The sequence below is a fragment of the Vombatus ursinus genome, unplaced genomic scaffold (genome assembly GCF_900497805.2).
Source record: "Vombatus ursinus unplaced genomic scaffold, bare-nosed wombat genome assembly UNPS02014807.1, whole genome shotgun sequence".
NCBI classification, from domain to species: domain Eukaryota; kingdom Metazoa; phylum Chordata; class Mammalia; order Diprotodontia; family Vombatidae; genus Vombatus; species Vombatus ursinus.
Genome location: NW_020954585.1, coordinates 42,676,595 through 42,703,422, shown reverse-complemented (window position 1 = coordinate 42,703,422; position 26,828 = coordinate 42,676,595). Strand labels below are relative to the sequence as shown.

Here is a 26,828-nt window from a genome sequence, read left to right as displayed (position 1 = left end):
TCTATCTATCTATCTATCTATCTATCTATCTATCTATCTATCTATCTATCTATCTATCTATCTATCATCCGTCTGTCTATCATTTAATTTAGCATTGTAATTTCACTGGTGTATGGATCTCTCAGGCAGCTAAGTGGCGCCATAGTGCAGAAAATGCTGGGCCTGGAGTCAGGAAGATTCCTCTTTCTGAGTTCACATCTAGCTTCAGACACTTCCTAGCTGTGTGACCCCGGGGCAGGTCACTTCGCCCTGTTTGCCTCAGTGTCCTTATCTGTAAAATGAGCTGGAGGAGGAAATGGCAAACCACGCCAGTATCTTTGCCAAGGAAACCCCATAAAAGGGTCACAAAGAGTGAGATGTGACTGAAGCAATGTAACAACAGTAACAAAACATGGATCTCTCAGTCAGTAAACTCTCTCTATCAAATGCAGATTACTCTTCACCTTGTACTTTTTGGAAAGTTGCTTGAGCACACCGAGAGTTTCAGTGACTTGCCCAGGGTCACACAGCTAGTCTATGTAAAGGGCTGGACTTGTCCCCAGGGCTTCCAACTGGTTCTATGCACTATGTCATTCACTCTCTCTCATTATATTCCAATATATGCATTTAAATATAATTATTCGAAAAGAGGCAGTGTTAGGAAGACCTGAGTTCAGATTTTGCCTTTGACACATACTGGGGCAAATCCCTTAATCTCTTAGTGCCCCAGTCAACTTTCTGAGATTGTAAATGGTGGAAGAACTGAAAATCTGCAGCTATAGATGGAGATCCCTATACCAATGAAATCACAGGCCCAGATCAAAGAATCTCTCTTCATTCCAACTCTTTCACCACAAGGAAGAGGGTGCAGAGAGAAAAATGGAGAATCAGGTTTGGAGGATCCATGTCAGTCAGTAAACAAGCATTTATTAAGGATTTACTATGTGCTGGAGACTGTGCATGTATCTCAAAGGTTATGACAAATGGAAAATAAACTGGGAATAGAGTGTATAACTTAGTCCTGTCCTGACAATGCCTGTGTAATCAGGGGCTGCCACTCATTTCCATCATGCCTGGAAGTCTTCCAGTACAGAGACCTGGCTGTGCCTTTTGCATCTTGAGGTTTTAACTGGATGCTACTCACTGTTCTGGAGAGTTGATATCTTCTCTAGGATCTTGGCTTGATCGTGAGGGCTCCGTTGTGTTCCACTGTAACTGGGTATTTTGATCAAGGTGATTTTTTAAAACAGCTTTTTCACCATCTGAGTGGAAAAACAAACAAACAAACAAAATGTTGTTCAACTTTCTTTTTGTACTCAAAACGCAATCTTTAAAACCAGGTGCATGCATCTTTAAAATGAAATAGTCACCAGTGTGCCATGTTGGTTGAAAGATAGGCCTATTTTCCCCAATCTGCCTTGTGGCTGGTGTATATAGAGTCAGCTTCGGTATTAGAAAGACCTGGGTTCTGGTCCAGCCTCTAACACAGTCTGGCTATGTGACCCTGGGCAAGTCACTTAACCTTTTAGGAATCTAGGCAAGCTTTTTTTTTTTTTTTTGGCTAGGCAATGAGGTTAAGTGACTTGCCCAGGGTCACATAGCTAGGAAGTGTCAATAGTCAAGCTTTTAAGATTATAAGTTATAGAGCATCATCATCATCATCATCATCATCAATCACTAGCATTTATATAGCCCTTTAAGGTTTGCAAAGTGCTTTACATTTATTATTATTAGTTGTGTCTGACTTGTTGTGATCCCATTTGGGGTTTTCTTGGCAAAGATACTGGAGTGGTTTGCCATTTCTTTCTCCAGCTCATTTTACGGATGAGGAAATTGAGGCAAACAGGATTAAGTGACTTGCCCAGGGTCACACAGCTAATAAGTGTCTGAGGTCAGATCTGAACTCAGGCCTTCCTGACTCCAGGCCCAGTGCTCCATCTATTACACCACCTAGCTGCCCCAGCACTTTACATACATTACCTTATTTGATCCTCACCACAATCTTAGGAGGTAGGTGCTGTTATTATCCCCATTTTACAGATGAGGAAACTGAGGCACAAAAAGATTAAGTGACTTGCCCAGAGAAGGTGCCAAACTGCATTGTTAGAATGAACTTCCTTACCTGGGAGTTCCCCAGACCAATAAAATCACAAATTCAGGTCCTATCCCCTATAAAATCTGTATGGTTGATAACTAGAGTTATTTTTCAGTGTATATGTAAATCATGTTTTCCTGTCAGAAAGCTCTCATTGTAGAAGTTCAGCCTATATTTAAGCTTACCTTTCACTCTGACCAATACGGCATTCTTCTTGGTTTTGCAAATATTTTTTGTCAGTGCCAAATTCTCAGTGTGTGTGTGTGTGTGTGTGTGTGTGTGTGTGTGTGTGAAAGATAGAGAGAGAAAGAGACAGACAGACAGACACACACACACACAGATCTACCTCCTGCCTCTGCTTTCTTAGTGACCTTGCCCATTGAACACTCATGCTGAATGGTTCACCCCAGATTTGGGGTGAAGAAGAAATGGGGGGCTCCAAATACTATACCTTGGGGCATGGAACCAAATACCACTGTCTCCTCTTTCTTTCCTGACCTTCAAGATTCAAGGGAAAATGGAGTCTAGTGAATTTAAGAATTATAAGTAGAAATAATGTGGTCTATATTAACATCAAGATTTAAAAAATGTATAGAGACATTTAAAAAAAAGATATATTATGAACTGTTAATCTTGCTACTCTAGAGACGAAAAAAAAATAAAGTGTTTAACTTAGAGAGAAATGAAAATGAAATGTATTTTTAGAAAACACAACTGTACATCTTAAGGGTTTTGCCTACATCTTACCTGTCTAAAGCTGTAGCCTTTGTTGATGAGTAAATGGCCCTGAAAGAGAGAGCTCAGAACTAAACTAGCACGGTGTCCATGGGGCTTTGTCTCAGGTGCTGACATGGGACATGAGCTTCCTAGGAAGAGGAAAGATATGCTTCCAGGCTTTCTGCACGTGATGACTATTATTGTTCTTCAAACCTGGACTCATAGCCTTTTAGTGGCATTGGGCAAGTGCCTCTTTGGGACAGGTCACCCACTCCCTGCAGAAGGGCACCTGCAGTAGGACTATCCTCTAATCCATTTTGTCCCTCTCCCCAGTGGACTGTCCTTTACGTTTCCACAAAGTTTCTTATCCTGTCTTGGCCCAAGGTGCAGTTTTGTCTAGGTAGAGCTTGGAGAGGCCAGAGTTGGGCCTGGGAAAGAATGGCAATGTGCTTATTCTACCATGTGCTGAATGGACAGCTCCCGCCTTACCTGTGCTCTCTGTAAAGTTCCTTATATTGAGGATGTCATTGAGCTCCTGATAGTGGTTTTGCTTAATGTATGTTGTCTTCTCTGGCGTGTCTTGTAGCTGCATAGTGACTTCTTCTAAATCTTTATCCAGCTGGAAAATAAGAATATCACACCTAAGTCAACAGACAGGGCCACTCATGGTTGAACAAGATCCCCTGCTGTATATAGTCAAGTAAACTACTCAGGTACTTGTCTAGAAGTAACATGGCTCCCTATAAAGTTGTTTGACTTCAAGAAGGCCTTGATTTACAGTTAGGGGAGCTGGGTTTGAATCCCATTTATCAGTTGTGTGACATTGGAAAAATCCTCCTCTATAAAATGAAGGGGTTGGATTAGATAAGAGCTATCAAACATGTGGCCCAGATTAAAATGTAATTGGGAAATGTTTAACAAAACAAATAAAAACACAATAAATTTATTTATTACATTTTAAAACTATGTCAATAGTTGGCCCACAGGGATCTTTATGTACAAATTAGTGTCCCCTGTTTCTGTTGGGGTTTGACACCGTTGGACTAGATGTTCTCTAAGATACTTTCTAAAGCTTAAATCTAAAGATGCCCTAAAAGCTTAAACACCCAGAAGGAAAACCCACTATTTATGGGTCTTTGAGAAGAAGGAAATGGAAGGCAATCCTAATCTTACTCATAGCATGATGGCAGTGGAGTAGTGATTCCTTGTTATATGTGGAAACTCTGTTCCTGATAGAGAGCCAGACTTTCCCTGATACCATGAGATATCCTATAGTGGAATGGTGGCCTTAGGGAGAAAGAGAAGTGAGACACTGGGAGTGTTCCAGCAGAGATTTGGTGCACATTTCTCCCTTCTTGTCAGGAATACTGAATAGGGGAGTATTGTACTAGATGGAGATTGGACTGGATCACCGCCCTTCCAGCTGTAAGATTCTAGAACCCAAAAGGGTAAATGGGGTTTGATATGCAATTTGCAGGTCCCCTCTGCAATGTAAGACTCCAGAAGGGTTAGGATTAGGTTCTAAAGCTCCTCCTGTCCCTACTGCACTGTTAGATGCTAGAAGCGATACCTCTGTGATTTTCATTCTCAGGCGATGATTTTCAGATTGTAGCCCTTCTAGTCGAGATGTGCTGGCCTGGTTCACACTGGTGACTGAAGTGGATGTTTTAGAATCTTCTTTCTTTTGATTTTGAGTGAACTGGAACCGTCTGTTCTGTGTTGCTGCATCTGGGTTGGTCCTCAGTGTGATGAGCTGAAAGGTGGGTAACAGAGCTGAAAAGAGACCTCAAGAATGTTGTTTGGCTGTTCCCCACTCTATTCCTCAATCCTTCACAATCAGTTCCATGGAAGTTTCATCAGTAAAGGTAACCAAGAAGTTGGGGGACACTCAGACAGTCTTAGCATAATGGAAAGAGTGCTAGATTTAGAATCAGAAGATAAGGGTTTGAATTCTGACTCTGTCATGTAGTTGGGTGACCCTGAAACTGTATGACTTAATTTTTTGGGCCTCAGTTATCTCATCTCTAAAATGGGGGCAATCCTACCCATCCTATGAATCCAAAGTGAACTACTTTGTGACCTACAAAGTGTAATGTGTTTAATAATAATGTTATTTTTGTTGTTATTGTCATTATTAATTATCCAAGTAGAGAAGATTCTCATTTTTAAGAAATACATTGCTTTAAACCCTCTGAACTTTGTTCACTGTGTTTTTCAGAAAACTTTCAGCAGTTATCAGTTAAACAGAGCAAACTCAATTCTGAATGATTCATTTATTAATTAGCAAGCAACAATTTGTTGTTGGATCACTGTGCTTGGTAGAGAGTAAGAGTGGAAATAGAAGACATCCCTGTCCAGGAAGTTCACTGTCTAATAAGGGGAGCAGAAAATATAGAAATGTATGTATCCTTCTCATGGAAGGGACATAAACAATATCCAATAATGGCTGTTTAGGGAGGTACTAAGTGTCAAGGGCCCTGGGAGGTAGAAAGTGACCAGGCTGGAGGTCAGTAGAGTGGAGTTTGTCCAGGAGGGTTCCATTGCAGGGGCTGAGCCTTGGACAGAATAGTAAGAGAGGAGAAGAATGAGGTTTACCCCTTGTTTATAGGGAGTCCCTCATCTATCGCTAAGGTATATATTTCCTTACACTTCCTCAGGGGCCAAATATAGACTTTCCCATACATTGACTCTTATGTATTCTTCTTAAAACATCCTCTTTCCATAAAGCTAGCAACATTTTCATTTCAACAACTCAATGAGCAGTTATTAAGCTCCTACTACGTACAGGGTGCTGTGCTAAAATCTGGGAATATGAAAAAGAATAACAGTTCCCTACCTCAAGGAACTTACATTCTTCTTAGAGATATGGCATGTACACAGAGAAGTAAATAAATTCTCATAGAATGTAAGCCACTTGAGGGCAGGGCCTATTTTGTTTCTATCTTTGGATCCCCACAGCCCAGAAGGGTGTCAAGTCAACTAGCATTTATTAAGTGCCTACTTTGTGCCAGGGACTGTGCTAACTGTGTGTGTGGGATACAAAGAAAGGCAAAATACAGTCTTTGCCTTCAATGAGTTCACAGTCTAATGTTCTGGCACATTTATAAATGCTTGTTGATTGACTGAAAAATACCAGATGTTTTGAGAAGAGAGAGAGCATTAATAACTGAGGAGGGGGATAATGAAAGCTTCATGGTGGGGGGGGCATTTAAGATGGACCTTAAAGAAAGTCAAGCAGTTTGGGAGTCTGAGAAGCCTTCAGTTCATCCAGGTACAGAGCTCACGAAGGAGTTGAGTGGAGAGATGATAATAGAACCTGTGGGAGTTGATGAGACCACCAAGAAAGAGAAGAGGGTCCAGGACAGAGGCTTAGGGGACACTTATGGTCTGGGTATTCCCTTAGATGTTAGAGCTCTCTCCAAATGTGCATTTATTTTGTATTTTCTCATCTACATTTATGTTTCTTCTCTCTAATTTTTTTTACAGTAAAATATAAAATAAATTTAGTGGATGAATACCGAATTTATATTTAGTGAATGAACACTGCCAAATAAAATGCTATTCAATCAAATACAGAACTATCATATGTAGTAAGAAATCCATTAAAAAAGGAGTCAACAATGGTTGAAAACAGGCTATTAAAAAGACTAGTCTTTTGTTTAATATTTGGAAAATAAGGATAGCAATTTATCATGATTTATATAAGCAGAAGAGCATTTCAAAAGTTTTCAATAAACTTTCACATTTTAAGTGGACTATGGAACGCATTATTAAAAAGAATTCTAATGATAAATCATTTAATTTTTAAAAATTTTATACAGTAAAGAATTGGTTCCTGATTTGCAAAATACAAACATTTCATATTTATGTCGGCCTTCCTAATCCTTCTATGTAGCCTAGGAATGATCCTTAGCCCTCTAATAAGGCACTGATATCTAAGTCATCTGTCACCACTTTCTGGAAGACTTCCCCTCCCCAAAACAGTTCTCCCCCCACCCCATATAACCCTATTCTGACATTCTGGTGTCCTATTTATTAGATCATCCTCAGCCCTTCTTACTCTCCCAAGTCTAGCTAATTTATCCACATGATGCTCACACTGGCAACTATCACATAAATTTTGCCTTACATGCACAGTATGTAAAGGAAAGTCTTTATTGAAAAAAACAGTTCTCTATGCTTAGAGGGCAGCTAGGTGGCATTGGGGACAGAGTGCTGGGCTTGGAGTCAGGAAGACTTATTTTCCTGAGTTCAAATCTGGCTTTAGGCACTTATTAGCTGTGTGATCCTAGACAAGTCACTTCACCTTGTTTGCTTCAGTTCCCTCCATCTGTAAAATGAGCTGGAGAAGGAAATGAAAAGCCACTGCAATATCTTTGTCAAGAAAACCTCCAATGGGGTCACGAAGAGTTGGGCATGACTGAAATGACTCAACAACAACAATACAGGACAAAAGGTGAATGTTCAATTAAAAATAAGTTTGATAAAATTTTATCCTAGAAGTGATAGGGAGTCACTGGAATTTATTGGGTAGGAGTGACATGGTCAGACTTATACTTTAGAAAAAATCACTTAGGCAGCTATGTGGAGGTGTTTCTTCCCTCTAGTAGAACATAAGCTTATTGAGGGCAGGGACTATTTCATTTTTGCATAGTGTTGGTCTTCCAGAAGGTGCTTAATAAATGCTTGTGGAATGTATAACCTATATATATCAAATTGCTTGCCTTCTTAATGAGGGAGAGAGAGAATCTGGAATTCAAAATTAAAAAAAATGTTAATTGTTTTTATATGTATGCTTGTGGAATTGAATCAAGAGACAGGCAGAGAAAGACAAAAAAGTGGTTTTATTAGCTCCAAAGATGGGAGTTAGCAGAGGTAAAGTATTCTTGTATACTACTACTACTACTACTACTACTACTACTACTACTACTAGCCAGCATTTACATAGCACTTTAAGGTTTGCAAAGTGCTTTCTGAATATTATCTCATTTTATCCTCACAACAACCCCGGGAATTAGGTATTATTATTTTCCCTGTTTTACAGATGAAGAAACTGAGGCTCAGAGACACTGAGCAATGTACCCATGGTCACAGAGCTCATGTCTGAGGCGGGACTCAAACTCAGGTCTCTTACTACTCTAGGCGTATGGCTCTTTCTAGTACACTCTGCTGCCTTCAGTGTTATGGTTCCTAACTGCTTTTGCACAGGACTCTACCAGGGGAATGCCAGATGATGATAAACACGGCAGTCAGAGAGAAAAGCTCTTTAATAAAGTTATTAAGAATCCTATCACTGTAGATGTTGGGCATACATATTTCATAGTTAGACACCCAATTTCAAGATCATGTCATGGGATCACTTTTAATTTGTTTAAACTCTGACTAATTATTTTGAGATGAATTCTCATTTTTCTCTAATTTTAAATAAAACTCCACACCCAATCTTTTGTCATCATTATGCACAATTACTTTGAAATGAATGACCATGGTAAGAACAAAAATAATGATGAAGAAAGGGGGAAAAAGCAACATTTCAGGCCCGGAAGTTTCAAACAGACTGGCTGTCACTTAAACAGCCATTGAATGTTGTCTCTGGAGAGATAATGGAAAAAAAACCAAAAACCCAGCCTGGCACCAATCAGTCAGTTTATTCTTCCTGACATCTTTATCTACCTTTCCTCAACTCTGCCTCCCAACAAAAATGCAGCTGGAGAAATGGCTCATTTGTTCATTCAATTTAATAAGCATTTATCAATTGCCCGTTAAGCATCAGACACTGAATGAGTCGCTGACAAAGATGAGATAGTCTTTGCCCTCAAGGAGATTATATTTTATTGTGGAGATTCCACAGGCCCACAGATAAGTAAGTTAACTAATTTATTCATTTCACAGACATTTAAGCATGAAGTAATTAGGTGGTAAAAGCACTGGATTTGGAGTCAGGAGGATCTGAGTTCAAATCCTGCCCAAAGAGTTATTAGCTGTGTTACCCTAGGCCAGTCACTCAATCTCTCTCAGTCTCAGTTTCCTCATCTCTAAAGTGGGGGTAATGAAAGCACCTACCACCCAGGGTTATTGTGAACATCGAATGAAATAACATATGTAAAATGCTTGGTAAACCTTACGGGGCTATAGAAATGTCAGCTATTATTTAGTGAGCACATACTGTATACACAGCCCTGTCTAGGGCTAAATGTTGTGGGAGAAGAGATGTGCACCAAAAAAACCATGCTTACAGTGACCATGTTGCCCAAACCCACATTTAGGACATATGACGTGCATTTTACTTTACTCCCACAATTGTGCAAACTTTTTTATTTGTGATAGACAGACAGACAGACAGACAGAGACAAGTAGATGGGCCAATCGGGGTCTGCTATTTACATGAGAGGGTATATATAGGTTTCTGTAGATTGGAAATAAAAAGAGCTGACATTTCTATAGCACTTTACCATTATACAGCTGAAAAAACTGAGGCTAAATGACTTGATTCAAGTTACAGAGCCATTTTTTGAAAGCTTTGGTTTGACCATGTCATGCTCTGCTCAATGAGCTTCAGTGGCACCCTGTTCTCTCTCTCCAGGATCAGATATAAAGTGCTCTGGTTGGCATTTCGAGTTCTTTCTTTCCACCCTTCTTATATCTTATTCCTTTCCACGCCCTCTGCTGCTGCACAGGGCCCTCTTGCAGTTTCTAGAACATAATGCTCATCTCCCTTCCTGAGCTTTTACACTGGGATGCTTGGTCTTGTCACCTTCTGCCTTAGTTTCCCTGGCTTTCTTCAGGATCGACTCAAATCCTACCTTCTGCAAGACACCTTTCCTGGTCTTCTAAGCTGCTAATGTCTCTCCTTTCATGCTACCTTCTATCGGATGCCTACCTACCTTGTTACTTGAAGGCAGGGACTGTTTTTTTTGTTTTTTGTTTTGTCTTAGTAACCTCAGAACTTAGCAACGTACCAAGTGCATGGGCTTAAGAGATTGTTGTGGTTTGTCCTTTGTTCTCGAAGACGACCATGACATCAGGAAGGTGATGCCATGACTTGCGAGTGAACTGGATTTAAGTGAGGGAGGGCTGTGCAAAGTCACTATCCTCATTCTCTCCCCCAGAGCCATCTGAGTCCAGCGGCAAGATACAGAAAAAGACGACTGCAGATGGCCCTGGATGGGCTTAATAAATGCTTGTTGACTGACAGATCTAAGAGCTAATGTATTTTATTTTAACATACTTATATGTTTATTGATGATCAGTTCACTTTTTTTACATATAAAAAATTTTAACATTTTTTTTTTTTGGCTAGGCAATGGGGTTAAGTGACTTGCACAGGGTCACACAGCTAGTAAGTATTATATGTCTGAGGCTGGATTTGAACTCAGGTCCTCCTGAATCCAGGGCCAGTGCTCTATCCATTGTGTCACCTAGCTGCCCCTTAATATTAATTTTTTAAAAAATTTGAGTTACAAGTTCTCTCCCTCTCTCCTTCCCCTCCCCTTCCTTGAGAAGGCAGGCAATTTGATATAGGTTACACATGTGAAGTCATGCAAAACATATTTCCATATTACCCATGCTGCAAAAGAAAACAGACCAAAAAAAAAAACCCAAAGAAAAATAAAGTACAAAAAGTATGCTTTGCTCTGCATTCAGACTAAGAGTCTTAGCGACTCATCTCTAACCTAGGTCTTCTCACTCTAGAACCTCACAGTTGCCTCCTGCGAATGCTGAGAAGCTGAGGGGGTGTGGGGATGTAATAGGGATTCCCAATAAAATGGCTTAATATCATTTAGAGAAAGGTGAGTGGATTTTGTGTCAGTTCAGAGAGGGTGAACTTATGTTTTTCAGGATGTATGTGGATAAATTTTTTTATATGAAACTGGGATTACTGAGGAGACTAAGTTTTGGACTCAGAAAAGAAAATATTCTAGTCAGTAAGTTTGCCCTACAGTTTTGGAATCAATAAATGATATAATAAATAGCAGATTTTTGTTTTTTTTTTAGAGACACCTAAAGCTTTACGAATAGGATTGTCGTTCAGTCGTTCAGCCATATCCAATTCTTTGTGACCCTGTGTACTTTATCCATGGGTTTTTCTTGGCGATAATACTGGAATGGTTTGCTATTTCCTTCTCCAGCTCATTTTACAGATGAGAAACTGAGGCAAATAGGAGTTAAGTGATTTACCCAGGGTTACACAGCTAGTAAGTATCTGAGGCTGGATTTGAACTCAGATCTTTCTGACTCCAGGCCCAGTGCTCTATTCACTGCACTCCCTATCTGCACTAATCTGATTAGCTATAGATAGTCCTCTTTTCTGGTGTGTGCCTGACTGTTGACTAGCATCTATTATCCCCAATAACCTAGCATAGTCCCTTGCACATAGTAGGCACTTGTGGAGGAGGTGGGTGAACACAAGGACTGTGAGTTTTGGCAAAAATCTGATCTTCAGAAAGGGTAACCTAAGAGGCCAAAGAAACAGAGCGATGGGTTCTGTAAATGAAGACCTTCAGGCTATATATTATTCTCCTCCTTACTAGCAACAACTGGATGAACCTGACTGATTCTGTCTTGAAGGTGGCCTCCACCATCTTAGAGATTAACACCCAACACAGGATATTCTGATAAGACTAACCACCGAGAAATATGTTTTCCCATGGGAACAAAGCTGACCTTTAGCCAACTCCTGTGACCTCAAGGCTTCCACATTTCCCCCATTTCTGTTCTGCCAGAAGAATCCTGTATCCTCTAAGTAAGCCTAAAAAAGCTACAAAAACCCAATCTATGCCCTAAGAACCTGACCCTGCTACTGGCCCAACTGGTCTTCCTTAGCACACTCATTAAATTTCTTTTAAGTCTGGCTACTCAGTTTTTGACTCCCAGTCTTAATGACATGATGGTAGGTAAGATTCTCCCTGGATTCTCAAGGAACCCAAGCTGGGAAACTCATAACATGCTTAATAAATGCATGCTGATGATGAATACAGAAAGGCATGGGAAGACTTACGTGAACTGATGCAAAGGGAAGTGAGCAGAACCAGAACAATTTACACAATGATTACAAAAATAGACATGGGAAGAAGAACAATGACAAAACAATTGAAGCTGAAAGTATCAAGAACAAACTTGGCCCCAAAGAAGAGTGACGAGATTTCTCTCCCCACTCCTTTGCAGATGATGGGGTCCATAAGCATGGACCATTGTGTATGATATCATATTTTTTCCATGTGTTGATCAAGTTTGCTGATTTTTTTCCCTCTCTACTTCCTTTTTCTTTTTAAAAAACATTTTGTTATAAAAGATGGCTCTCAAGGAGAGGTTGTTCAAGGCTGTGAGGGGAAATCTGGGCAATGTAAAAACAAAAGACATCATTAAAAATCTGTTGCAAATAAAGGCATATTGAATTGTTGAACTGATTTGATCTATGTTTTGAGAGGCAAAATAGAATAAGATGATCTGAGTTTCAATCCTGTCTCTGGTAGTTATGAATTGTGTGACTACGGACGAATGACTTCATCTCTTTCAGCTTCAGTTTTCTTGCTGATACCGGTGGCGATAATATTTGTACTACTGACCACAGAGGGTTGTTAAGAACAAAATGTTTTTTTTTTTAATAAATCTCAAGAACACTATAGAAGCATGAATTGTTACTGTTAGGTTATATTGTATTGTGTAGTTGTATTATATTATTTTGAATAAATACTTGGTGCTCACAGTGGTGAGGATCACAGGATAATTTATTTAGAGTTGGAAAGGGCTTTAGATGTCCCTAAAAACAATAGCTGGAGGCCACCTCATCCAATCTTTTTGGGCTTCTGTTTCCTCATTTATAATCAATCAATCAATAGATAAACATTTATTAAGCATCTACTGTGTGCCAGGTACTGTGTCAAGGGCTGGACTAGATGGGCTCTAAGATTTCTTCCAATTCTAAGTCTGGAAAATAACTCCATTATTTTAAGGAGGGCAGCTAGGTAGTGCAATGAATAGTGCTGGACCTGGCATTAGAAGACTCATCTTCCTGAGTTCAAATCTGGCCTCTATCATTTATTAGATGTGTGACCCTGGGCAAGTCACTTAACCCTATTTGCCTCAGTTCCTTATCTATAAAATGGGCTGGAGAAGGAAATGGCAAACCACTCCAGTATCTTTTCCAAGAAAATCCCAAACGGGGTCATGAAGAGTTGGACACGACTGAAAATGACTGAACGACAGTAAAACATTTTACAGTTGAGGAAACCAAAGCCAGATAAGTAAAGAGCCCAACACATCATCACACAGGGCCAGAGATGGGAAAGTTGAGAATGGAAACAGTTTTCTAGAGTTCTGAAGGGAGCAATGAGGGAAAGGAAACAAACATTTATTAAGTGCCTACTATGTGCCAGGCACTATACTGAGCACTTTATAATTATTATTTCATTGGATCCTCACAACAACCCTGGGAGGTAGGTACTATTATTATTATTCCCATTTTACAGTTGAGGAAACCAATGCAGACAGAGGTTAAGTGACTTGTCCAGGGTCACACAGCAGGCTATGTAGTAGGTGTCTGAGACTGGATGTATACATCGTGGGGGACGGGCGGGAATGGAGGGATGATTAGTTTTTTCTCTGCAACCTGAGAAGGTGTTCTCATTCTCTCAGACCCCAAAATGTAGTAGCCTTTATCAGAGTGACCTATCTGAGACCAAATGTGAAAACAGAACTCCCTTCAAGGGATTTTTGAGGTTAGGTAAAATGCTGTCACTTTAACCGTTATTCATAAGAATGAAGCTCTCAGTCAATAATGTGGATTGACGACCCCTTGCATGAAGAACACTGTGCCAGCTGGACCCTGGAGAAAAGAAAGACCGAGTTCCCTCCCTACATCACACGGAATGAGATCCTATCGGGTGATAAAGAAGGCAGACACTGACCTTGAGAAGTTCTCTGCCTCAGGTGGGAGACAGGACAAATGTGGAGAAACAACTGACATAAACATCAATATATATGTTAGGCTAGCTACAGGCAACCGGATGTAATGGAATCAGTGCTGAACTTGGTTTCAAAGGAGTGAAGTGGAAATCTTGGCCCCATAACATTTTGTCAGTGTGACTGTGGGCAAATTGCTTCCCTCTACGATACCTGTTTTCCCCATCTGTAAATGAAAGTGGACTATTATATTGAGAGGGCAGCTGGGTGGCCCAGTGGATTGAGTGCTGGGCCTGGAGTCAGGGACACTCATCTTCCTGAGTTCAAATCTGGGCTCAGACACTAGCTTTGTGACCCTGGGCAAGTCACTTTAATCTGTTTGCCTCAGTTCCCTCATCTGTACAATGAGCTGGAGAGGGAAATGGCAAATTACTCCAGTATCTTTGCCAAGAAAACCTCAAATGGGGTCACAAAGAGTTGGACACAACTAAAAACAACTGAACAACAACAACAACAAATCATTCGATTAACAGAAATGAGCTTAACAGAATTCTAAATAAATTAATAATAATAAATAATAATAATAATAAAAATAATAAATCTCTGGAAGAAATTCTCATATTCCATCCAATCCTACCTTCTCTATGCCTTTGTTCTATTATCGCCTTCTTTTCTAGAATTCTCATTCTATCCCCCCCCCTTTTCTTTGTGTACAAATATGGTCAAGTTTCCCCTAATTAATATGATGCTGTTCGAAAAATAGCTAGGATACAGCTACTATGTGCAAAATATACAAAATACAAAATAAAAACCTTTCTTTGACCCTATAATGCTCTTAAGTTACTGCCTTATCTTCCTCTTACTGGCAAAGATCTAGAAAACATAGTCTATATTTTCTGCCTCCATTCTGCCTCCCTACTCACTCATGATTCAACCTCTTGTTATCTATCTTCTTGGCTACCACTGGACAGAAATGGTTTTTTTTTAAAAATTTTTTTATTAATTTATTTTGGTTTATCAGCAATCACTTCCATATGCTTTTGAGTTTAAAATTCTTCTCCCCTGCTCTCCCCAAGACGGTGCACAATCTGATATAGGCTATACATATACATTCCTATTAAACATATTTTCACATTAGTGATGTTGTAAGTCAAAACACCAATAGGAGGAACCACCAGAAAGAGGAAACAAAACTCAACAGAAGAGAAAAAAAATAGCAATTCAAATTCCATAGTTCTTTCTTTGGATGTGGATAGCATTTTCCATCATGATGAAACTTTTCTTTTGAAGGTCATCAATGCCTTCCTAATCACCAATCCAGTGTCATTCTCTTAGCCCTCATCTTTCTTGATTCCTCGACACCATTTGCCATGATTGTCTCCTCATGCCTGGCTTCTTGAAATTTGTTCCAATTTATACAACTTTCTGTCCCACACATGGCCCAAGAGAATGCTTTTCTCTTGAAAGAAGGAATGGTCGCCAGATTTCATTTACTTGTCTTGCCCCAGCTGCTTCTGCCAGCTGGAGTGCCTGGCACACCCACTGTATGTATTATGGTTAAACTTTAGCAACTGGCTAATGTCTGATAATAATTAGTGTTTTGCCCAGCATAAGAAACACCATTTTGATATTCTAATGAAGACAGCAGCCATCACTTAAATCAACAATGCCTTCAGTTGGAAATATAATGTAACAAAGACATAATCTACCAATTTGCTGAATATTGCCGAACATTAGTTGGGTGTGATTATACATCCCAACATTGGGTTGAGCTTAAATTGCTAAATTGGATTTGGTTGGGTTGCCCTTGGCTTACATGTTGTTGCCTCTTTTCAACCAGCCAGCTAAACAATAATAAATTAGATAAGTGATACAAGGTAGGTATATTTGGAAAGAGTTGAGAAAGGCAAGAGAGTGTAGATAGCTTAGTAATTCGGTAGTGGAGAAATAACTCTTAAGTGTCTGCTATCTTTAAGCTCCTAACTAAAAAAAAAATCAGGGATCATGTTATTTAATGTAATTTTTGGTTTGAAGATGATGCATCTTGAATAGTGTTTATATGACCTTATGAGATGGAGAGGCCAGCATGGTAGAGTGGAATTAAAGCTGGAATATAGGTCAGGAAGGAATAAAACAAGCATTTGTTGAATGTCTACTATATATTGGGCACTGCGCTAAGCATTTTACAAATATCATGTCATTTGAGATAATGAAAATAACAACCCTAGGAAGCAGGGAACTATTATTATCCCCATTTTACAGTCAAGGATACTGAAGCAGGCAGAGATTAAGTGACTTGCCCAGAGTCACAGATCTATTAAATGTCTGAGGCTGGATTTAACCAGGTCCAGTGCTCTATCCACTGTACCACCTTGATGCCCCAACAGATCTAGGTTTTAATTCTGGCTCTGTCACTAATTTGTTGAGTGATGTTAGGCAAAGTCACTTTTCCCTGGGCCTCAGTCTCCCTCTTTGAATGGGTAAGACCAAATGATTTCTAAGATCTCTTTTAGCTCTGACATTCTATGTTCCAAGGACCCTCTGGGCTGTAATATAATACAATATAATACATATATATATATATTTTTTTATTTTATTTTTTTTTGCAAGGCAATTGGGGTTAAGTGATTTGCTCAGAGTCACACAGCTAGTAAGTGTTATGTGTCTGAGGCTGGATTTGAACTCAGGTCCTCCTGACTCCAGGGCCAGTCCTCTATTCACTGTGCCACCTAGCTGCCCATCTAGTAATTTTTTTTGGCTTTTTTTTTTTGGTGAAGCAGTTGGGGTTAAGTGACTTGCCCAAGGTCACACAGTTAGTAAGTATCAAGCATGTGAAGCTGGATTTCAACTCAGGTCCTCCTGACTCCAAGGCCAGAGCTCTATCCACTGCGCCTCCTAGCTGCTCCCCCATCTAATAACTTTTAAATCTAACATTCTAAGTTGCTTAGAAGATTGGCGAAAAAAAGAATTATCACAGATATACATTTAGAAGTGTAGATGTAAATTTAGAAGAGACTAGTTGGAGATGTTAGATGACCTCTGTTTTAGAGCTAGCCCTACAGTAGGAATACTATCTGAGGTAGATAGGGTCAGGCAATCAGATGGTTGGGGTTTGGGTTCTGAAAGGGCTTGGATTTGACAGTTTTGAGTAAGACACAAAACTACTCAGCAACGATCACCATCACAACCTATATGACTTTGTTTGTCCTTCATTCTTCAAGAGGACCAATGACATCAGGAGGATGATGTCTTGACTTGCAAGTGTATTGGATTTAAGTGAGGCAGGGCTGTGCAAAGTCATCAGCTCTACTCTTTCCTCCAGAGTCATTGGAGTCCAGTGGTAGAATAAAAATCAAGATGACTGGAGATGGCCCCAGATGCAATGGGAAACCTTGGTCTTTTTAAATTAAGGTCTTTCCCAGGTCTCAGTTTGTCTGAGGCAATACCCATTCAGTGATTTAAGGCTAGGTAAGAAATGAGGCAAAAAAAAAAAAAATCAACCAGGGAGGCAAAGACCTTTCTGGCCAAAACAAACAATTGCTGTTTACATTCACTCTGAGCCATCAAAACCCAAACAACAACCAAGTGAGGCTTGGTCTGGGACCCATTATTGGCCAATCAGTGAGAACCAGAGTGATTTGGCATAGTCATGTAGCACCATTTGAATCCCAATGGAATTTATCAAAGCCTGATTTTCCAGAGCTCTATTTCAAGAAATCATAAATGAAACTACATGGGACAGAAGATATTTATTTATATGACCTTGAACACTTTGTTTATATGGACCTCAGTTTTCTTATCTATAAAACAAAGAGATTAGGTTAGAAAGTCTTTTCCAGCTAGGGATGTGCTGGTAAATGTTTAGCAACTAACTCTCTGAAAAGCTAGACACACTTTAAAATTTGATTTGTATTATTAATATTTTCTGTATCACTTTCTTATGTCTAGACAATTAACCACAACAACAAAAAACAAGCTCTGCTTTGAAGCCTGAGGTATAAATGCTCACACTGAAAATTTAGCAAACAATAAATAGGCTTTTGAGCCAGAATATTGGTTACTAGCCCTCAGTCCCATGAGATTACTTTTATTTTTATTGGAAAGTTAGCATTTCCCATTAAATCTGTGGTTTGTAAAAACTTTCTACATCTGTAAGTGTGGTGCTACTGCATTTATGGAGGAATCTTTTGTTCCCCTAGTAGAATGTAACTGTAATTTTTTATAATGGAAGTCAATGAGCAAATAAAATTTACTTAAATTAAATTTACAGTACTCTGGAATGCATTTGTTCTGCTAACGAGAGGATAACTCTTTCAAAAACCACCTAGAAACCTTTTTTTGTCCTCTTCTTTCTCCTCACAAACAAATTTATTGAGGTAGAAAAAGATCCCTCTCACATCACCTCCCAGAAATGGAGGCACCCATTTGCTTATAAATTTCATTGAAATTTTCTTTTATTTTAGTATATTTTATTTTCTGTATTTTTTAAAGCCCCCTTAAATACAGACATTTATTCAATTCAGAAAGGTGACTTACAATTCTGGAAAATCAAGCTGCAACAGAAATATAAGTTGTTGACATATACTTCAGTCAAAGACAAGGGAGCAAAGTTCTGGCTGAAAGAAACAACCTACCTTTGGCACAAACACGAGGCAGAGTGTGATGGTGCTGCAGAATATTATGACCAATGCTACAATACAGAATTGCACATTCGGCTGGTCTCTGGTGAGGAATGAGACTGCCGCCCCAATGATACACATGATCCCCACATTGTACACACTCATTCCGATGTATTTGCTGTCGTTTAAAGCTGGAATGCTCACGTTGCGAGTCTCCCAAGCTAGGAAACAACCGAACAGCTGAAACAGGAAATAGAAAGGGAAGATTATTATTGCTATTATTGCTCAGCTAGCGTGTGTGTGTTTCTCAGTTGCTTTCGTATCTACTGTGTATGATTGAGGGATGGAAGGGGAGGAAAACTGAGGATGTTCTGGAAGTTTTGCCCCTGATACAGTCTTGCGAATGTCAACGCATCTAATGGCCTTTGAGATAAATCCGGTTTGGGAAGTCTATCCTGTACTAGGTCCTGGTGCTCCTTCTGATGAGTTTCAACCTCAGAATGGAGAATAAACAATTCTTACTGGAGCACAGAAGCACAGAATTTCAGAGTTAGAAGGGACCTTAAAGGCTATCTAGTCTAATCCATACCTGAAAAAGAATCCCAATTGCAACATGTAACTCCAGGCTCTACTTGAAGACCAACAATGAAGGAGGATCCATTATTTCTGGAGGCAGTCCATTCTATTTTTGAACAACTCAAATTATTGGAAGTTGTTCCTGACATTAAGCCTAATCTTCAATTATCTATTTATTTATTCATTTATTTGCTTATTTATTCATCCATTGTATTTATTTATTCGTTCATTCATCTGTTCATGAACTAATGCATCTGTTTATTTATTTAGCTATTTAACTATTAATTTGTTTGCTTATTCATTCATTCATTTATCTATCTATGCATTCATTCATTCATTCATCCATTTATTTATTTATTTGTTGGGTGACTTCAACTCACTGCCTCTAGCTCTGTCTTCTGGGGCCAAACAGAACAAATTTAATCCCTCTTACCCACTACAGCCTTTAAACAAGATTCTTGAACAAAATGGATGGAGGGAGGAAGGGAAGCAGGAGATCAGTTTTACATAAGAGTCCCTCATTTAAATAAATGTTTAATTTATATTATTATCATATTATATTATTATATATTATATCATATTATTAAACAAATAAATAAAGGTTTATAAAGTAGTATGGTACAACACCTCTCTGAGGTAAATCATGCATTATTCCTATTTTACAGATTAGGAAGTTGAGGGCTAGAGAAGTGACATTACTTGACCAAGATCACACAGCTATTATTGTTCAGTTGTTTTTAGTTGTGTCCAACTCTTTGTGATCCTTTTTTGGGTTTTCTTGGCAAAGATACTAGGATGATTTGCCATTTTCTTCTCCAGTTCATTTTACAGATGAAGAAACTGAGACAAACAGGGTTAAGAGACTTGCTCAGGGCCACATAGCTAGTAAGTGTCAGGCCACATTTGAACTCAGGTCTTCCTCATTCCAGGGCTGGCACTCAATGAGTCACCTACACAGCTAGTTAAATGGGTAAGTGGAGATGTCAACTCAGGTCTTTTGATTCCCAGAACATTGCTGATCCCACTATACTCCCTGCCTCTAATATCAATATCTTGGGTATAGGGCAAAGATGAGGGATGGTGGCTGTAAGAAGTCCAGGTTTCATGGTATTAATTGCTTAGGGACTTTGTTAAAGGTCAGTTTTCAAAGAAAAACTCAAACATAGCCTATTATGTTACCTAAGAAATGAAATGAAACGGAAACAATTTAGTTGGGTTTTTTTAAAGAAGTATGATGAAATGGATATAGCGCCAGTTTTGACATAGGCTGACTGTGGGACCCTGGGAAAGTCCCTTAACCTCTTGGTGGTCTAGGCAATTCTCTATTCCTAGAAGTTGCAGATGAGGTGCTGACTTGCTTTGGGAAAGGTTTGATAATGGTTTTGATTTCAAATTCTTTTATAAAGTTTTTTTCATTTGGGAATCTGAACAGGTTTTCTAGAGTACAAATTAAATCATAGTCAATTATGTTTATATCTTTCAAATGTATTTTTAGTGGAATTTAGAATTTTAGAATTTTTAGTAGAGTTTAAAGCCTTGGCATAAAATCAAATATTTTCATGAAAATGTTTTAAAATGTTAATGCTCTGTCAGTTACAACACATGCAGATGTCCTTATATCTTATGGGTCTTAATGTGTGTGGACTGGTTACATTCATTCACCTTGAATTATTAATAAATAAAGTTAATTTCTGTTTCATACATATGCATTATATATATTATATATACATGTATTTATAGTGCTTCTTTGGGTTACTTCCTTCCCCCACCTTGCACTCACAGGTTGGGTTCCCTATGAGATTATTCTAGGTTCAAAGTAATTTGTGGGTCTGTACTCTTAAAATTCTGGTTCACCATCCCTGACTGATGTGTTTACCTTTTGACAGTTAGCCAGAAGACACAAGTAGCTCAAAGTAGAGCCATTTACTGAAACTGTATGGTAAGAAAAATAGTAACAAAACATCTCCCCATAAAACATGGGGTACATTCTTCCACAAATGTTCACATCAGCAAGGGAAAGATCAGAATCTCAGAGAGTTTCCAAGTGGAGAGGAACACCTGTAGGGAATACATATGGGCAAGGCAGCTTATACCGCTGACATCCCTAGATGTCTTCTTGTGATGTCTTTGTGCTGCTTTGATGAGATGTGGCCTCTCTGGTGAGTGAATCACTTTGCTGGCCTCCCTGGGCACAGATCTGGGGGGTTTATGGTTCTGATGCTTATTTTTGGTCTTCAGCTTTGGGCTCAGCTGAAATCTGGGCCTAGCTGCTGCTATGCTCATTTGGAAAGAAATGTAACCCATGTGGGGGCCCAGTAGGGCTCTTGGCTCTGGAGCCTGCCATCTCTCAAGAAGGATGTGGCTTCAGGACTTGTATTCTCAACTCTTCTTAATGTCGTCATTCAATTCAGTGGTAAAGCTGGCCCCCTGCTCCACTGGACACTGCTATTGCTTCTACTATAAAACACCATTCCTTATGGGGAAGGAGAGGAGAGCTAAATCTCCTCCCCTATTTGCTTCATTCTCTAAGAGATACAAAGGAAAAAGTGAAGAGTGAAGCTTTTCTCAGAGCTGACCCTTGCTTGTCAAATGCCTCTGTGGGGTAGGTGGGGGGATTGATCCTTCAGCCACCCAATTATTAGAAATTCCCTGTGTTTTTTCAGTTGCTTTCATCAAATGGCCAGCCACCTATAAAATTATGAGGTTCACCTTTATAGTTTGTCTAGGTAGCTTCATTACAGTTTAGTGACTGGTTGTTTAAGAAAATTTTAAAAAATCTCCTTTATGCATAAAGGAACTCCTGAAATGCTTTGGTAAAAGCCTCTTTTAGCTTGTAGTTGTAAGCAGCTTAGACAGTGCTGTTTGAAGGAAACAGCACAATTAGGGTGGATTTATCCATCATGAGGCCAGTTACCTGCATTTCATCAGACTTTACAACAGAGATGGAGTATCAGAGTATATCAGAGTACACAGTCATTCCTGAATCATTACCAAGTTTCACAGGGACTAAAAGTGAATCTTGGCTAAAGGGAACCATAGTCACTCCCAGAGGGATGCTAAGAAGATCAGCCTAGTGTAAATAGTGGTCTCTATGGTGTGACAGAGATAAAGAGAGAATCAGTCCAGGATCATTAGTAAAAATGCTGTGAAATGGGTATGTAGATTCTAAGTCAATAATTCAGTCCAGGGCTCCATATTTAGGGACTGTTTCAGTGAGGTTAGGGGCCAAGACTGAAGGGAAATTGGAACACAGGGAATTGGAAATGAGAAAAAATGGAAATATGGGGGATATAGGTCTGAGTCTGCAAAATGTGGGTGTGGATTTGTCACTGGACCCGTGGGGATGAAGGGCCCTCAAAGTTCGGGTGGGGGCATTTAAGCTACCAAAACAGAAAGACCTAAGCTTTTGAGTTCAGACAAAATACCAACTCTATGTCACCACATTTTGTTTTCTTAAACTTTGGTAGAATCTCTCAGCTTTGGATTCTGAACAATATCTGTTTACCTGCCTATCTCAACCCTTGTATATAAATCCCCAACTCTTTCTGCCCTCTCTCCTCCACCCCTCCTTCCCCCCCTTTACCCTGGTAATAGACTCAGTTTAGTTCTGGGAATATTATCTGTTCCTATCCTCTTCCCCACCTGGGGATTTCCCCAATTGTTATGACTTGAACTCAAAGCTGTTCGCCATTCAGAAGGGTAACATTTCTTTTGGAATCCAGAAGGGCCTGATGGAGTTTTCTTCTTGTTTCTTGGTGGTATGGTTAGATTTTACAGGTTTTGTAGCTATCTGTGCCTTATCCCCTATCTGCAAGGGCTCAGCAGGTATCCAGTTACTGAGGGCCTTGGTTCTATGCAGAGTGGGTTGTAAAACTGCCCTCCCAGCTTCTAACGCCTCCAAAGTGGTGGTTAACTATAGGGACTGTGGTTCAGAAAGTAAGTACATATAGGGAACAACAGAGAGTGGAGTCTAATTCAGAAAAAAAGGTTTCTTCTGGGTGTAGATATGCATAAAGCTGTTGAAGAAAAAATTTCTTGGTGGTTAATAAGAAAAGCCAATTGTACTGTTGTTGAGAAATAGAAAACTTGAGGTTGTTCTAGGGTAAAAGTTCTCAACCAAGGGTTCATGGACACCTCATCCTGACAGATTTCAGGGGGTCTTTGAATTTGTTTTTTAAAATATTTTAATAACTATATTTCAATATGATTGGCTTCATTTGTAATCTGATGTTTTATTTTATGCATTGAAAAACAGTATTCTGACAATGGGTCCGTGGGCTTCACCAGATTGCTAGAGGGATCCATAACACAAAATAGATTTAAGAAACTGAGCTCTAGGACTCCAGTTTTCCATACATTGGGGGTGCGAAGTGGTGTATTTTAACCTGTAAGGTTGCTAATAGGGTAGAAAATAAGAACCATGGCCCAGAGCAATATACTCAGGCCTGAGGAGATGGAAGATCCATTGCAGGAACAGGGAGGGCATCTCTAATTACAGTGAGAGTTCTGAGCAAGGAAGAAATATGCCATTCTAGGGAGGATGCCTAATATGGGAGCAAATTGGTTATAAAATCCATGGAAGTAGGCTGTTCAGGGCTATGTATGACAAGGCTCTTGGGGGTGTCTTTATCAGCCTTTGTTCAGGCACAGGCTCCGTAGGTCTCTGCATGCTGCCATCGGGTCATACTCAATATTGGCAGCACTCCCAGTTTACAAATGTGCAGGGTTACCCTTATAACCTTACACTCTTCTGTTTTTTCATCCTCAAAGGGGTGGGTATAAATGTAAACAAATGTATAGTATCCCACTCATGATGAATTCTCCATTGATGGTGGTCAAAGACTTTTTAAAAGTCGCATTAATGCCTTTTGTCTTTACATCATGGCTGAGGATACTTGGTGAGGGGAGTTTATTTATTTATTTATTCTGGTGAAGGGAGTTTATAAAAAAATTATTCATTTTTGTTCTGAAGTTGAAAAATACCAAATAAAATGGGACCTTTTAAATTACATAGTAGAACTGGAAAAAAAAAGATTGTACACATAATTGCAACTTTCTTATTTATGGCTTGCTTTTCTTAAAAAAGTACTGTAATAAATATATAACAAATACAAAATTATACTGTATTAAATTAATGTATATGATATATTAATGTACATGATATAATGTATATGATATATTGAGACATAATATGTAATAAATGCAATGTGTCTTTCAAAGTTGTCTTGCTTGCGATAATTTCTGACTCTCTTTCTGTTCTGTTCTGTGCGTTAAAAAAATTCAATGACCTTTGGTTTCTTTTTGATTACCTTATCCTTATCCTCTTTCTCCTTCCCACTCACACCCAATTAAAAAAAAAATTATTATTACAAATAAATATGCATAGTCAAGAAACCAAATTCCCATGGTGGCCATGTCTGAAAATGTTTATATGTCTGTTTATATACTGCATCTTGGGTCCATCACTTTTCTGTAAGGAAGTAGGTAGCAAACCTCATCACTGGTTATCTAAATTGCTATTGAATCCAACTCCCTCATTTTGCATATGAGGAAACTGAGGCTCAGAAAAACTAAGTTATTTGCCCATGGTTATCTAGCTAGTAAATATTTGAGGTAGGATTTGAACTTAGGCCTTCCTGACTCCTCCCCTAGTGCTCTAACCCCTGCACCATCTAGCTCCTTGTTTCACTGTAAGTTTGTTATGATCTCAGCTGGAATAGTGTGGCTGCCAAGTTTTTTTTGCCTCAGAAATAGCAATAGAGAGGGTCTCCTCCTCCAGGGCTCCAAATTTAGGGTTTTAAGTGATAATGTCTGCCTTGCTATTCTTTCAACTCAGGTATATGGGACACAGAAATTGAATTGGACATGGACTAGCTCTCTCTGAATTTGTTGGTGATAACTTTTGATCTGAGTAAAGACAGCTTTGGTTTTGATGATGAAGTTGCACTTGGATGGCATATGGTGTTCCTTCTGGCCAATGGCACCAGGCTTAGAATGTCACCTTTATTGCTAGTAGCTCCTCCTAGAGTGGCAGGAGAGGTAAGTATCATCTGTCTCCCCAGGTCCATGAATGGTTTGGTAATTTCCTGGTGAATTTTTCAAGCTGGCCAGCAAGGTGTTGCCTGTAGTCAGGAGGGGCATGGCCCAGGAGATAGCCTAATCCCTAGCTTTAGATTTTAGGGAGCCTACTGGCCTGGTAGGAGGGAAAGTCCTGATATAATTGGGCCAGAAAGCTTACCATTTACCTGTAAATTTTTTATTTTGGGAGGGGGCGACAAGGGAGTGTCTCAATGACTAGTATAAAGGTAGTAGCCTCTGGCTCAGCTATTGTTTAAACCACTGATTCTCCTCCTCCAGTCATCGCTTCCTTCCAGGCTTGGAGCCTCTGGCCGGATGGGCAGCCGGAGAAGCTACTGCTCAGGACAGCAGTGGAAGCTCCCTCCTTGTCCCCAACCTCTTCCATCTCTGTAGGAGTGGGTGGTGGTATTTATGGCATTCTGAGGCGTCAGAATCTGCAATAGTCTCTGAGCAATTACAACAGGCCACAGGTACTAAGTTAAAACTTTGGTCAAAGGGTGATCAATAATAGCTGAGTGTACCTGCCTCACATGGAGGTAAGCTTTAAAAACCTTTAGAGTTCTTTAGCTTCAGAGGTTTTTAAGGTTGTAAATTTTGTCAAATATGAAGCCTTGTAAAAATGTAGGTTAATTTATTGGCAATTGGGGTTAAGTGACTTGCCCAGGGTCACATCGCTAGCGAGTGTCAAGTGTTTGGTCTGAGGCCAGATTTGAACTCAGGTCCTCCTGATTTCAGGGCTGGTGCTCTATTCACTGCACCACCTAGTTGCCCCCTATGTAGGTTAATTTAAAGAATGACTAATTGTCCCTTTCTTTCAGAAACAAAAGTAGGATCGGTCTGGGGGCCTTACCAACAAGCCCATGGAATGGGTATGCAGTCCGTCAATAGGCCGTCCAGGGGCTGATATTTGGGGAGTCTTTCTAGAGGACTAGGAGCTTGAGAAACAGGGAATAAGGGAAATGAGGAACATAGACCACTGGGAACTTGAACCTTGAAGACCACAAAATTTGCTTCTTCATTGAAAAATAGGCTCTGTTATTATTCTCCATGGCAGGAGTGCTTGCATCTCCTCCACGTGAACTTGGGAGCATGGCCATGGGCAAGCTCTGGTTCAAAGTCCTCGGTTTGATGTTAGCTGGCTTTTGAGTGCTGTTAACAGTCACTGATGTCTTGGCCAGAGTATAGTCTCTACCCTGATGAGCTGCTCTGGAGGTGCCATTGGCCACTGGACCTCAATAGTTTAAGGATTAATCTAGCTAAAGAGCTGTTAACAGCGATGAATCAGCTAACTGACATTTCAACGGGCTATACAGTAACAGGTGATACTTCTGACATAGAATGTGGCTGACATTGACTCTAAAACCCACTGAGCCTCTCTCTCCTCTCTGTGTCTGTGTCTGTCTCTATCTCTGTCTCTCATCTCTCTCTCCTCTTCTCTTTTTCCTCTCACCTCTCTCTTTCCTCTTTCTCTCCTCTTTCATTTCCCTCTCCTCCCTCTTTCTCTCCTCCCTTTCTTCCTCTCCCTCTCCTCTCTCTCCTTCATCTCTTTCTCATTCTTCTCTTTTTTTCTCTCACCTCTCTTTTTCTCTTCTCTTTCTCTTTCTTGCTCTCTCCTCTTTCTTTCTTCTTTTTCTCCTTTCTCATTTCCCTCTCCCCTCTCTCTCATCTCCCTTTCTTCCTCTGCCTCTCCTCTCTCTTTCGCTTCTCTTTGTCTTTCTCTGTCAGTCTCTCTCCCTCTGTCTCCTTTTTCTTTCTTCCTTTGTCTATATGGGTAACTTTCTCTTTGCTTGTCTCCTTCATTTCTAGTTCCTTTCTTCTCTCTCTCTCTCTCTCTCTCTCTCTCTCTCTCTCTCTCTCTCTCT

The 26,828-nt window shown here is 39.7% G+C and overlaps 1 protein-coding gene across 1 annotated transcript in view; it reads right to left on the bottom strand.

The window, feature by feature from the left end:
- GABBR2 (gamma-aminobutyric acid type B receptor subunit 2) overlaps positions 1–26,828 on the bottom strand; it is a 790,497-nt gene that overhangs the window by 3,491 nt on the left and 760,178 nt on the right. The window contains exons 15-18 of the mRNA XM_027874970.1: positions 18,328–18,552; positions 4,362–4,544; positions 3,281–3,410; positions 1,124–1,241 (exon numbers count right to left, since the gene is read on the bottom strand). Coding sequence (XP_027730771.1) covers positions 1,124–1,241; positions 3,281–3,410; positions 4,362–4,544; positions 18,328–18,552 — 656 coding nt within the window. The remainder of the gene's footprint in view (positions 1–1,123; positions 1,242–3,280; positions 3,411–4,361; positions 4,545–18,327; positions 18,553–26,828) is intronic.